At 41.7% G+C, this 14,522-nt stretch overlaps 1 protein-coding gene across 2 annotated transcripts in view; it reads left to right on the top strand.

The window, feature by feature from the left end:
* The first annotated feature begins 2,252 nt into the window (after window positions 1–2,252).
* tbc1d14 (TBC1 domain family, member 14) overlaps window positions 2,253–14,522 on the top strand; it is a 52,646-nt gene continuing 40,376 nt past the window's right edge. The window contains exons 1-2 of one of the 2 annotated variants that reach the window (XM_061961099.1): window positions 2,253–2,792; window positions 13,470–14,187. In XM_061961099.1, the coding sequence (XP_061817083.1) occupies window positions 2,744–2,792; window positions 13,470–14,187 (767 nt within the window). In that variant the 5' untranslated portion in view covers window positions 2,253–2,743. Of the gene's footprint in view, window positions 2,793–13,458; window positions 14,188–14,522 lie in introns of both variants that reach the window. The other variant, XM_061961100.1, reaches the window with a different exon arrangement.

Below are 14,522 nucleotides of genomic sequence, written 5' to 3'. Positions count from 1 at the left end.
AACAGAGCCCTCCTGTGTCCAAGGACTTATTTTTTGTTTGGAAAGAACTGCAGACTTTGAACTGTTTAAACTGCTTTTTATGTAACAAATTGCTCTTAAGATAAGTTGTATTTGTTTTCTCTGTGCTATATATATATATATATATATATATATATATATATACACACAAACCCCGTTTCCATATGAGTTGGGAAATTGTGTTAGATGTAAATATAAACGGAATACAATGATTTGCAAATCATTTTCAACCCATATTCAGTTGAATATGCAACAAAGACAACATATTTGATGTTCAAACTGATAAACATTTTTTTTGTTGCAAATAATCATTAACTTTAGAATTTGATGCAAGCAACACGTGACAAAAAAGGTGGCAATAAATACTGATAAAGTTGAGGAATGCTCATCAAACACTTATTTGGAACACCACACAGGTGTGCAGGCTAATTGGGAACAGGTGGGTGCCATGAATGGTTATAGAAACAGCTTCCAAAAAAATGCTCAGTCTTTCACAAGAAAGGATGGGGTGAGGTACACCCCTTTGTCCACAACTGCGTGAGCAAATAGTCAAACAGTTTAAGAACAACGTTTCTCAAAGTGCAATTGCAAGAAATTTAGGGATTTCAACATCTACGGTCCATAATATCATCAAAAGGTTCAGAGAATCTGGAGAAATCCCTCCATGTAAGCGGCATGGCCGGAAACCAACATTGAATGACCGTGACCTTCGATCCCTCAGACGGCACTGTATCAAAAAACGACATCAATCTCTAAAGGATATCACCACATGGGCTCAGGAACACTTCAGAAAACCACTGTCACTAAATACATTTCGTAGCTACATCTGTAAGTGCAAGTTAAAGCTCTACTATGCAAAGCAAAAGCCATTTATCAGCAACATCCAGAAACGCCGCCGGCTTCTCTGGGCCCGAGATCATCTAAGATGGACTGATGCAAAGTGGAAAAGTGTTCTGTGGTCTGACGAGTCCACATTTCAAATTGTTTTTGGAAATATTCGACATTGTGTCATCCGGACCAAAGGGGAAGTGAACCATCCAGACTGTTATCGACGCAAAGTTCAAAAGCCAGCATCTGTGGTGGTATGGGGGTGCATTAGTGCCCAAGGCATGGGTAACTTACACATCTGTGAAGGCACCATAAATGCTGAAAGGTACATACAGGTTTTGGAACAACATATGCTGCCATCTAAGCGCCGTCTTTTTCATGGACGCCCCTGCTTATTTCAGCAAGACAATGCCAAGCCACATTCAGCACGTGTTACAACAGTGTGGCTTCGTAAAAAAAAGAGTGCGGGTACTTTCCTGTTCCGCCTGCAGTCCAGACCTGTCTCCCTTCAAAAATGTGTGGCGCATTATGAAGCGTAAAATACGACAGCGGAGACCCCGGACTGTTGAACGACTGAAGCTCTACATAAAACAAGAATGGGAAAGAATTCCACTTTCAAAGCTTCAACAATTAGTTTCCTCAGTTCCCAATCGTTTATTGAGTATTGTTAAAAGAAAAGGTGATGTAACACAGTGGTGCACATGCCCTTTCCCAACTACTTTGGCATGTGTTGCAGCCATGAAATTCTAAGTTAATTATTATTTGCAAAAAAAAATAAAGTTTATGAGTTGGAACATCAAATATCTTGTCTTTGTAGTGCATTCAGTTGAATATGGGTTGAAAAGGATTTGCAAATCATTGTATTCCGTTTATATTTACATATAACACAATTTCCCAATTCATATGGAAACGGGGTTTGTATATACATATATATATATTTATATATATGTGTGTGTGTGTGTGTGTGTGTGCATTTTACCTCTGTTTAAATTTTATTTCTTTGTGGTGTACAGCCCTTTCAATTGTGGTTGTTTTTAAAGGGCTTCTTAAATAAAGTTGGCATGGTATGGTATGGCATAACATTTGTGGAAATAAACACCTTAAAATATCGATTTTACAACGGTGGTATCGACCAAATCCGAATTCTAGACCCAACATTATAACACTAGAGGGCAGGATGATACGGATTATTACTTTGTCTGGTTGAACGTGCTTTTTGTCAATGTACATATTGCACGTCCTTTGTCACAACAATGTTGCTTCCTATTGCATTTATGTACCGTTAGAATTCATGTCATTGTCTTGAAAGGCACTTAAATGAGTGAATTGCAGTCAAACTATTGATCTAAAATATGTTTAAAGGACTCAAAGCTTTAATATTGTCGCTTGGAAATCAATTCGTTTAACAGCGCAGTAGTGCAGTTGGCGAGGTTGATTGGTCATGCCTTGGGCTACGGACAGGTGAATCCATCCGGCATAGACGCTCGGGGCTCGATTACACTCGTGTGCAAGTTTGTGTTTTAAAATGGCGGCGGAAATATCCAGACAGGTACGAGGCGTCAACTAAAGCGACTAAACTTGTTTGCTTAACTTAATTCGCCGCTCGACGGGGGGGATTGTTCGTGTTGCTGCAATAGCGTAAAAATGTCGAATAGTGTTTAAAAAGATGTCCAACCTATTTCGTTAAAAAAAAGTTGAGGAAGCGTTGGTGCACTTGTTTAGCCGGTGAGTCCGCTTCAAAGTGGCGTTCGATCCCTTTATGTCAAATGACCTCACCGCGGTCATGTTTGTGCACACCGAGTTGCGTCGAGGAGGTAGTAGATAGTCGTGCCGCATCATCATGGACCACCGCAGCCCACCGACACCTTGCGGCCACCTGTAGCACCGAGCGGGGGCCATGGAGGACCGGACCCACGGCGAGCAGAGCCGAGCAGAGACCCCCTGTGGTAGGTTCATTCATCACGCAACACTCGCACTTGTCTGTTTACTGACAACACTTCAAAAAAATAACTTTATTAAAATCTATGTAAGTCTTACTCTTAAACAACTAATGTGATGGCAAAATGTTCTGTTATTGTGTACATACAGTCCAAACATTACAGTGGGGCAATCTACAGGATTTGTCACAAGCAAATGTCCTTTTTGGACCGTTTTCTCTGATGGTGCGGTTATTTTTTCTATTTATGTTATGCATTTGTTTCCATACGGTTCATTTGGTCAAGTGTTCAAGTCCAGGACCGAAGGAACCAGACCAAACAGGGCGACCAAGACCACCTGAGTAATGGGTCTCGGGTAAGGCAAGTGAGAACAAAACGTAAACCGCACTAAAACACTACGTATGATGTCAGGCGATGCCTAGCAACACCCAACACAAAGCTGAGTGAAAATCTTGCAAAAATAAGGCTTTAATGCAGGGGTGTCACACTCGTTTTATTTCGGGGGCTACATGGAGAAAAATGTACTGCCAAGTGGGACTGGTAACATCACGGCACAATAACTTAAAAATAAAGACAACTTCAGATTGTTTTCTTTGTTTAAAAATAGAACAAGCACATTCTGAAATTGTACAAATCAGAATGTTGTTGGGTTTTTTTTAAATTACTTTTTTATTTTTTTACACTTAAATGTTGCGGTGGGCAGCACGGTAGAAGAGGGGTTAGTGCGTCTGCCTCACAATACGAAGGTCCTGAGTAGTCCTGGGTTCAATCCCGGGCTCGGGATCTTTCTGTGTGGTGGTTTGCATGTTCTCCCCGTGACTGCGTGGGTTCCCTCTGGGTACTCCGGCTTCCTCCCACCTCCAAAGACATGCACCTGGGGATAGGTTGATTGGCAACACCAAATTGGCCCTAGTGTGTGAATGTGAGTGTGAATGTTGTCTGTCTATCTGTGTTGGCCCTGCGATGAGGTGGTGACTTGTCCAGAGTGTACCTCGCCTTCCGCCCGATTGTAGCTGAGATAGGCTCCAGCGCGCCCCCCCCCGCGACCCTGAAGGGAATAAGCGGTAGGAAATGGATGGATGTAAATGTTGTGGTTGATAGTATTCTACCTTTTGTGACGACCGGGGCGCATGGTGATGCGGGGTTTCGTTCTCCCAGGATGCAACGGACTTCGGACACAGCGTGAAGGTAAAAGAAATGATTTATTTACGGAATAACTCAGAAGAAACAAAGAAAAGGGTGCTCATAGCACATAAGGTAAAAACTAAGGAAGACTAGCGTGGGAGCTAGCGAGTAACAGAGCCTAGCGTGGAAGCTAACAGGTACAGAACAAGAACAAAAGTCGTCAACTGTTGCAAAAAGCAAACTACGAAGCAAGACAGAATGACAGGAAAGGCAGGCTTAAATAATAATGTCAGTGATGACAAACAGGTGCGCGTCGGGAACAAACGCGGCAGGTGAAAATAATAAGCAGCCATGGCAACAAACTCAGGTGTACAAAACAGGGACTCAAGGAGTCCAAAACTAACCAAAAACACAAGTATCTTGAAAACGTAAACAAAAAATATGATCCGGGCAGCGGATCATAACACCTTTGTCGTTATTTATATTTTCTGAACAAATTATGTGATAATGTTCACCAGTCAACTCATTAGTGTTAATTTTCAATCTATCAAGATAAAACTAATGATATCAAAATCAAATTACAGTATGTTATTTATGTAGTTTGATAATTTTCCTCGGGCAGCACGGTGGAAGAGGGGTTAGTGCATCTGCCTCACAATACGAAGGTCCTGAGTACGGTAGTCCTAAATTCAATCCCGGGCTCGGGATCTTTCTGTGTGGAGTTTGCATGTTCTCCCTGTGACTGCGTGGGTTACCTCCGGGTACTCCGGCTTCCTCCCACCTCCAAAGACATGCACCTGGGGATAGGTTGATTGGCAACACTAAATTGGCCCTAGTGTGTGAATGTGAGTGTGAATGTTGTCTGTCTATCTGTGTTGGCCCTGCGATGAGGTGGCGACTTGTCCAGAGTGTACCTCGCCTTCCGCCCGATTGTAGCTGAGATAGGCTCCAGCGCCCCCCCCGCGACCCCGAAGGGAATAAGCGGTAGAAAATGGATGGATGGAAATGTTGTGGTTGATAGTATTCTACCTTTGTCGTTATTTATACTTTCTGAACAAATTATGTGATAATGTTCACCAGTCAACTAAATTGGCCCTAGTGTGTGAATGTTGTCTGTCTATCTGTGTTGGCCCTGTGATGAGGTGGCGACTTGTCCAGGGTGTACCCCGCCTTCCGCCCGAATGCAGCTGAGATGGGCTCCAGCGACCCCCGCGACCCCAAAAAGGGACAAGCGGTAGAAAATGGATGGATGGATGGATAATTTTCCTCGACTGATGTACTAACATCATGTGGTTTATTTTGTACATATGGAGCATCATCTACAAAGATACAAATAATTGCTATTGCGACATCCAGTGGACACATTTAGAACAGCTGTTTCTTTCATTCAAAAATTTCAGGTTAATTTTTATACTTAACAAACTCATCCCACGGGCCAAATAAAACCTGTTTCCCGGGCCTGATCCGGCCCACAGTCCGCACGTTTGACACCCCGCTTTAATGTGAGCCCAGAAGTGTAAAGGCAGTAAAACATCCATCTCTTCAACAAAGAGGCTGTTTATCATTTGGTGAAGTCGTTACAAATGCCATCTCCAGGAACCTTTTTGACGTCTTTAAGTATGTGCGATTTGTTAAATCTCATGTGGTAAAAAAAATTGCCATAGAAAGAAAAGTCCTACAATTTTAAAGACGCCATGTTGTTTTGGATGTCGGACAATTAACGCAGGACTTTTTGCTTGTCATTAACTGTTAAAGCGGTGAAAAATGGATGGATGGATTAACTGTAAAAGCGATGGAAGATGGATGGATGGATTAACTGTGAGCATTATTTAGTCCAGGGGTAGGGATTCTGTGGCTCTAGAGCCAGATGTGGCTCTTTTGATGACTGCATCTGGCTCTCAGATAAATCTTAGCTGACATTGCTTAACACGATAAGTAATGAATAATTCCGCTGGTGATCACAGTGTTAAAAATAACGTTCAAAATATAAAACATTCTCATGCATTTTAATCATCCATTCATCAGTTTTCTACCGCACCTGTTCAAGAAGTCGCATTAATGGTAAGAAGTATTTTATTTATTATTGGTTAGCTTTAGAATAACAATGTTATTAAAAAGAATAAGAGACTTATTATACTCTAAAAATGTTGGTCTTACTTAAAAATGCAGGCATGTAGTTGTATTGAGTGTTAAAAAATATTATATGGCTCTCACGGAAATACATTTTAAAATATTTGGCTTTCATGGCTCTCTCAGCCAAAAAGGTTCCTGACCCCTGATTTAGTCTGTTGACGCAAATACAAGCGTGAATCCAAAATGGAACGCACTAAAGCAGGGGTCGGGAACCTTTTTGGCTGAGAGAGCCATAAAAACCAAATATTTTAAAATGCATTTCCGTGAGAGCCATATAATATTTTTTAACACTGAATACAACTAAATGCGTGCATTTTTAAGTAAGACCAACATTTTTAGAGTATAATAAGTCTCTTATTCTTTTTTAATAACATTGTTATTCTGGAGCTAACCAATAATAAATAAAGATTTTTTAGATTTTTTTAGATTTAGATTTATTGGTCCCCGTTAGGGAAATTCATTTTCACTGCCGTACATTTAAACAATAGGCATTACACATCACAAACAAAAATAACAAAAAGACATCATACCTGACCAACACATTTTGAGACACTTGTGATTTAGGGCTATATAAATAAAGATTGATTGATTGATTGATTGATTTACAGGCTTGTCAGACAGGTCGGCCGGGCCTGCTGTTTAGGGCGGCTATAGCTGCAGGGATAAGGTTTTTCCTGAGGCGGGCCATCCGGAATTTGATAGTTCTGTACCTGCGTCCTGATGGTAGTGGGATGATGTATTGGTGTAGTGGGTGAGTCATATCCTGGACTATTGTGTTTGCCAGTCGAATGATGGACCTGTGGTTTAGATCTGAAATGTTGGGTGTGGGTAGGCCGATGATTTTAGCTGCTATGTTTGTAATGCGTCTGAGTTTGGTCCGGTTGGTTACAGAAAGCATGGTGAAAAAACATGTGGAACAGTACAGAAGGATGGGTTGAACGATGCTTTGGTACAGTAATAACAGGAGGTGAGGTGCAACGTATAGTCCTTTAAGTTTACGAATGGCTGACAGTCTTTGTTGACTTCTCTTTTGGAATGTCCGTGGTGTGCTGATCAAAGGTGAATTTAAAATACTTATTACCATTAATAATGCGACTTCTTGAACAGGTGCGGTAGAAAAACGGATGGATGGATTAAAATGCATGAGAATGTTTTATATTTTGAACTTTATTTCTAAGCGGAATTATTCATAACTTATCATGTTAAGCAATGTCAACTAAGATTTATCTGAGAGCCAGATGCAGTCATCAAAAGAGCCACATCTGGCTCGAGAGCCATAGGTTCCCTACCCCTGCACTAAAGTGACCACCAAGTATCTTTTTCAAACATATGATTTGGACCAACATAGAGGACTACAGGTGTGATTGAATGTATGGAAATGTAATATAATGCTCTTGTCATTTACTAAAAGAAAAGCACAAATGAATATCACGTGTCCATCTGAATCTGTTTTCCAGACACAAGATGACAATAGCGTTTTATGTGTGTGGGTCACATGTACAATGTGTATTTATCGTCCACGGACGGGAATAGCAGCAACGTCTTCAATACCATTGTGGAAAGTTCTGGGTAGTTTAAAAAAAATTTTTGTTTCAAGATTTCTTTTGTATATTGTTTTTTCAATGAATGCATGAATGACCTATTCCCTTTCAACTGTCGAGCTTCCATCCATCCATCAATCCATGTTCTTACGCTTATCTGAGGTTGGGTCGCGGGGGAAGCAGCCTAAGCAGAGAAGCCCAGACTTCCCTCTCCCCAGCCACTTTGTCCAGCTCCTCCCGGGGGATCCTGAGGCGTTCCCAGGCCAGCCAGTAGACTATAGTCTTCTCAACGTGTCTTGGGTCTTCCCCGTGGCCTCCTACCGGTCGGACGTGTCCTAAACACCTCCCCAGGGAGGCGTCAGGGTGGCATCCTGACCAGATGCCCGAACCACCTCATCTGGCTCCTCTCGATGTGGAGGAGCAGCGGTTTTTCTTTGAGGAAACTAATTTTGGGGATGGGAACATAGATCGACTGGTAAATTGAAAGTTTTGCATTCCGGCTCAGCTCCTTCTTTACCACAACAGATCGATACAGTGTCTGCATCACTGAAGACGCCGCACCGATCCGCCTGTTGATCTCACGATTCACTCTTCCCTCACTCGTGAACAAGACTCCAAAGTACTTGAACTCCTCCACTTGGGGCAAGATCTCTTCCCCAACCCGGAGATGGCACTCCACCCTTTTCCGGGCGAGAACTGTTGAACTTGTTTCTACAAATAACTCAAATGAAATGACTCAGCGAAAAAGTTTGATTCTCGCTCTCGGTGTCTTTCTGCGTCGAGTTTGACTGCGTGGGTTCCCTCCCACCTCTAAAGACATGCACCTGACAGGCTGATTTCCGACTCTTAATTGTCAACACTAAATTGGCCCTATTGTGTGAATGTGAGTGTTAATGGTTGTCTATCTGTGTTGACCCTGCCTTCCGCCCGAATGCAGCTGGGATAGGCTCCAGTCCCCCTACCCCCCGATAGGGACAAGCGGTAGAAAATGGATGGATTAATGTATTTTTTAGGACCTTCGTGGTGTCGTCTGTATGTTTGTAACGACAGCTGTCAAATGTATCACTGATTTGACCGTTTAGTCTAATGTTTGGGTTGATGTAATGGCAGCTTGCTACTTAGGGAAGCAATATAGTGTGTCCGGGGTGCTTTTCTGCTGCATCTTGGTGTCAATGAATCGCAGTTTAGCTGGTTGCTTGGACATACGCACAGCACGGTGGCTGGACTCAGATGAAGTTGAGCAGCCATGCGTCTTCCCTGCCACAACCACCCGAGCTGTCGGGTACTGTAGCCCCATTAATGCAGAAAACGCCAAGGCTAGCTCTGTTTGCTAAGGCTGGGCGATATGGCCTTTTTTTAATATCTGAATATTTTTAGGCCATATCGTGATACACGATGTATATCTCGATATTTTGCCTTAGCCTTGAATGAACACTTGATGCATATAATCACAGCAGTATGATAATTCTATGTGTCTACATTAAAACATTCTTGTTCATACTGCATTAATGTATGCTACTTTTAAACTTTCATGCAGAGAGGGAAATCACAACTAAGTCAATTTAGCAAAAGTGTATTTATTAAACAGTTAAGCAGTGGCACAAACATTCATGTCATTTCCAAAACAGAAAGTGCAAGATTGTCAGAGACATTTTAAAACAAGCTATTAGTGCACTTTTGTGAATGATGTCACTAAGATGACATTTCAAAACAACACTAAATTAAAGTGCACTTTTTGTACAGAACGCCACTACAATAGTTTAAAACAAATAAAGCGCACGTTTGTGCATGATGACACACAAGATATTTCAATAAGTGTCACATAAAAAATAGCTGCATATCAAATAGTATATGTCCTACGATGTTGATGTGGAAATAGTTGCTTCGGCATTTAGTGTGGCACCGAATGGAGATGTTGACATGTAAAGACATATTCCCGCTTGAAGCCAAACCACCGCCAGACAATGCTGTTTTTCTTGGGAATTAATTATTCCTCCATTTGTTACCAGATTCGCACCTTATTTCTCTCGTATTACCACTCAAACCACACCGTTAGCTGTTAGCATCACAGCTAATGTTACCATGTTGCTAGCTGTCTGCTCCGCGGGAGCGTTTGACGTTGCTCACGTGACAGTATGTGACATATGTAAGAAGGTGCGCTTGTTTTAAATCTCTGTGAGAAGGAGATACAAGAACGAGTGAGAAACGCATGCAGTTTAATGCCCCGCAGCTAAAAGCAACTGTGTGAGAACGTATACTTGAATATCACGATAGTCATTTTCTATATCGCACAGAGACAAGCCCGCGATATATCGAGTATATCGATATATCGCCCAGCCCTATTTTCAGGTTTGTTTTGTGCGCAAAGCCCTTATAGTAATCCTGGCGCATGACCAGACCGCGTTATGCTTTTGAGTACTTAAACAACAAAAACCTTCGACCGCGTTATGCCTGCAAGACAGCTCCTCTCTAAATGAGAAATATTGTCATGTTTAATTCCTGCACAATTTAGTTTCACACCCCCTAATAATGAGATGTATTAGAATTTGATATAACACTACTATTGGCTTTGTCACCTGTAGGGTTGTACAGTGTACCGGTATGGTATCGAGGTACTAATTAATCAAAAACGGTACTATACGCTGTTTGAAAAGTACTGGTTCCCTGGCATAATGGCGCATCATCTCGTCATGACATTGCTGGTTTTGTAAGCAGAGGAGCATGTTCGGCAGCGCACAATCACGGAGTACTTACAAGCAGACACGGTGTGTAGACAGAAAAGAGAGAACGAACACATTTTGGTCTAAAAACTAACGATAAAGGTGAAGTTATAACACTTAAACGTCCTCAGGAAGAGGTGCTTTAAGACATGACTAGCTAGCTAGAGGCGAACGTCATTCTGCAGTTGGCAGTGTTTTAGCTATTTCTAAATCACTAATCCTCTGACAAATAAAGTAAGTTTCTTACAAGTTTCATCCCTGCAGGACGAGGAATAGCTAAACATGCTTCACTACACACCGTAGGAGCATACAATAGGTAACCGCTAACAGCAAGCTAGCACCCCTGAAAGTAAAAAAAATGCCATGGGTGGATCTACATCTAACATCCACTGTAATGATACCAAGTACAATAGCGTATCTAGTCGATACTACTATGATAACATCGATATTTCATATCGCCACAGAATCTTTTTTTCTTTAAAAAAAAATTCATATTATGTTTATAAACTCAGGAAATACATCCCTGGACACTTTTCTTCTAGTAGCTTTGCATTGTCTTATGTACATTGAATTGGTTTTAGCATATTTAATGAACAAAGTGTATCCAAGTGGCCCCTCACAGTATTTCACTTTTCAGTATGCGGCCGTCTGGGGAAAAAGTTTGAACACCCCTGGCTTAAGCTGCAGTCTATGGTTTAGAAAGTGCTTATGCAAAGAGACATTTTAATTTATACATTTTTCCAGACATTCTTCAAAGTTGTGGTCACTGATTTTGATACAGGGTTACTGCGTGTGTGTGTGTGTTTGTGTGTGTTTTGGGACAAAGTCCAGGAGGCGCAGAAATGTGCAGGTCTCTGGCAATAATCTGGCTTTGTTAAAGCGTTTAGAAAATATGCTGAAGTTTGATGAATTCCCGCCTCATTGAAATCAAGGGTGTACAACAGGGGTGCTCACACTTTTTCTGCAGGCGAGCTACTTTTCAATAGATCAAGTCGTGGGGATCTACCTCATTCATATATATAATTTATATTTACTTATTGATGAAATATATGTTTTTGTTAACAAGTTAAAGGTGTTTAATGATAATGCAAGCATGTTTAACACATATAGTTAATATTGTTAACTATATTGCTAACAGCCATTTGTCTCACCTACTGTTTTTATTGACCCAGGGCACATTCTAAACATACAATTATAAAAAACTCAAAGAGCAAAAATGTTTCTGATAACACGTTAAATCACCAAAAATGATCCCCGGCCGCGGCCACCGCTGCTGCTCACTGCTCCCCTCACCTCCCAGGGGGTGATCAAGGGTGATGGGTCAAAGGCAGAGGATAATTTCACCACACTTAGTGTGTGACAATCATTGGTACTTTAACTATAACAAAACTGACATATTTCAGGCACTCAGATACAAGTTTTTTGGGATATACGGCATACGCTCTATCTCACCATTTGTTACGCTTTAGATTACAGGCAAACATTCGGATTACGAGCCTCCCCAACGCTAATTGGTGTAGCGAATGCCACAGTGAACCCAACCCCTGGTCTTACTCGCTAGCATTAGCGAATAGCTAGAGATCAACTTAACTTTGTTTTCCAACTATTGAAATGAAGAAAGTGAGTGCTGAAAAGAAGGAGCGGATGATAGTCATTGAATTAAAGAAATCATCAAAACATTACCAAGTGAGTAGCCGTTGGCGATGCAGTTTGAGCGTCGCACTGACAGTCTGCACCATACTGAAGCAGAAATAAATAACAAGAATGCTAAAATAAAATCTAAAAATCGGACATTTATCCATGAAAATTTAGAGAAGCTGCTAATGGTGTGTTTGACGAAATAGCAGCTGGAAGGAGAAACCGTAGAAGTTCGCTTTCCAAGGTAAATGCTGTACATTATTAAGTTTTTTCATAAAACTAATGTAATAGTTTGTCGTACATTCATTTGGATTGTGTTTTATACAATAGTTTGTTTTTCTTTTTAAAAGGCATGTTACATGTTGGAATTGTGCTGTGGTGGGGGACCAAGCACCGATTTTAAATTAATTTTAATGGGCGACGCTGTTTCGCAGTACGAGCTTGTTCAAAGCACCAATTAAACACGTATCCCGAGGTACCACTCTAGAGTACTTTTTTCGTTTTTTTTTTACATAATCAAATTGCAGAGGGGTTAGTGCATCTGCCTCACAATACGAAGGTCCTGAGTAGTCTTGGGTTCAATCCCGGGCTCGGGATCTTTCTGTGTGGAGTTTGCATGTTCTCCCCGTGACTGCGTGGGTTCCCTCCGGGTACTCCGGCTTCCTCCCACCTCCAAAGACATGCACCTGGGGGTAAGTTGATTGGCAACACTAAATTGGCCCTAGTGTGTGGATGTGAGTGTGAATGTTGTCTGTCTATCTGTGTTGGCCCTGCGATGAGGTGGCGGCTTGTCCAGGGTGTACCCCGCCTTCCGCCCGATTGTAGCTGAGATAGGCTCCAGCGCCCCCCGCGACCCCAAAGGGAATAAGCGGTAGAAAATGGATGGATGGAAATTGAACCCTGAATTCTTTGTGATTGCACTAGGCATGCCTTGCTGGTAAATGTTTCGAAACCTGCGGTTTATGTTGAACTTATTTCGTAAGTTTGCCCCCTAACAAAGACATGAGTGGTCCATAATTGTAATATATGTCTTGTTGTAACAAAGAGAGACATAGAACTTAAATCCTGCAAAAATAAACATTAGATAACTGTTATAAACATATATTGTATTTTATTGAGGGACATTTTGAGTGTTTCTGCAGGGTTTTGCAAAATCAGCAAGGGATCAAATACTTACTTTTCTCTTTGTAAATTAAGATGAATTACAAAAAAAATTATGAAACTATTGAACATTTTTTGTCACACTTTTCTGATATTGCAACCCTTTTTTTTCTTGCAAGTTTGATAATGGCTTACAGATGATGAAAACCAAAAATTCATCATTGAGAACATTTTAATATTTACCCATTAACTCAAAACAGCCTTTAAATAGTCTCGTCGTCTTGGTCAGTAGTGACAAAAATATTGACCTATTTCATGGGACTTTATTTAATTGTTTTTAGACATAACTGTGAATCAAAGGTTAATCACAACCTTTATGTTGCAGTTACTGAAACTCAGCATGTTTTTAATCCAAAGTGTGTCTGCAGGAGCAATCGTGGCGAATGGGTCTGTCGTGAAAGGCGAAAGCGAGTCCAGCGACCTTCATGACCATTCCGAGCAGCAGCTTCCTGAACCCAGCACTGTCCTACTGAGTGAATCCACTTTCCAATGCACACCATGCCACTCCTCAGCCTCTATGCTCCACAGCACGGCCCAGAAGCTCGGTCCCAACCTGGATCAGGATAGTCACAGCTTGAGTTCCCAAGACTCTGGGATTCCAACACTGGAGCTCAACCCTGCGCAGCTCACTGGAGGAGACTCCCCTGCAACGCTAACGTTGGACGATGATCCCTCTGACAGCAGTGCAGCGCCCAAGTCCTCCAGATGCCCACGCAGTGGCATTGAATCTACCCGCTTTTTCAGTCCGGGCCTCAGATTGTCCACAACTGCCACCACGGGGCACCGAGTCCTGAGCCGCAGCGACAACATCTCCGTGGGCAGCACGTCCAGTTTGAGCACAGAGCTCTCCATTTCCAATGAGGACATCTTGGACTTCACCGTCACATCTGACTCCAGCGCCATTGTCACTTTGGAGAACGATGACCGCTGCATGCCTCCCTTCTCCAACAACCTGCATGCTCTGTCGGCAGGATGCTCGATGGACTTTATGATTCTAGGGCGACCAAGCCAGGGGTCGGGGGTTATGAGACAGGAAGAAGATGGCAAGCAAAAGAAACTTGTATCTCTTGTCAGCTTGTTCAACAGGTAACACATAAATTTCCTGTTTTTTTTTTAATATAACAGACATACAAATTATTTCTTAAAGAAATCACTGAAGTTAAAGGGGAACATTATCACAATTTCAGAAGGGTTAAAACCATTAAAAATCAGTTCCCAGTGGCTTATTTTATTTTTCAAAGTTTTTTTCAAAATTTTACCCATCACGCAATATCCCTAAAAAAAGCTTCAAAGTGCCTGATTTTAACCATCGTTATATACACCCGTCCATTTTCCTGTGACGTCACACAGTGATGACAATACAAACAAACAGCAAGGTATAGCGACATTAGCTCGGATTCAGACTCGGATTTCAGTGGCTT

Source organism: Nerophis lumbriciformis, linkage group LG05, assembly GCF_033978685.3.
Source record: "Nerophis lumbriciformis linkage group LG05, RoL_Nlum_v2.1, whole genome shotgun sequence".
Classification (NCBI taxonomy): domain Eukaryota; kingdom Metazoa; phylum Chordata; class Actinopteri; order Syngnathiformes; family Syngnathidae; genus Nerophis; species Nerophis lumbriciformis.
Note: the sequence above shows the minus strand (reverse complement) of the source record. Positions and strands in the feature narration are given on the sequence as shown.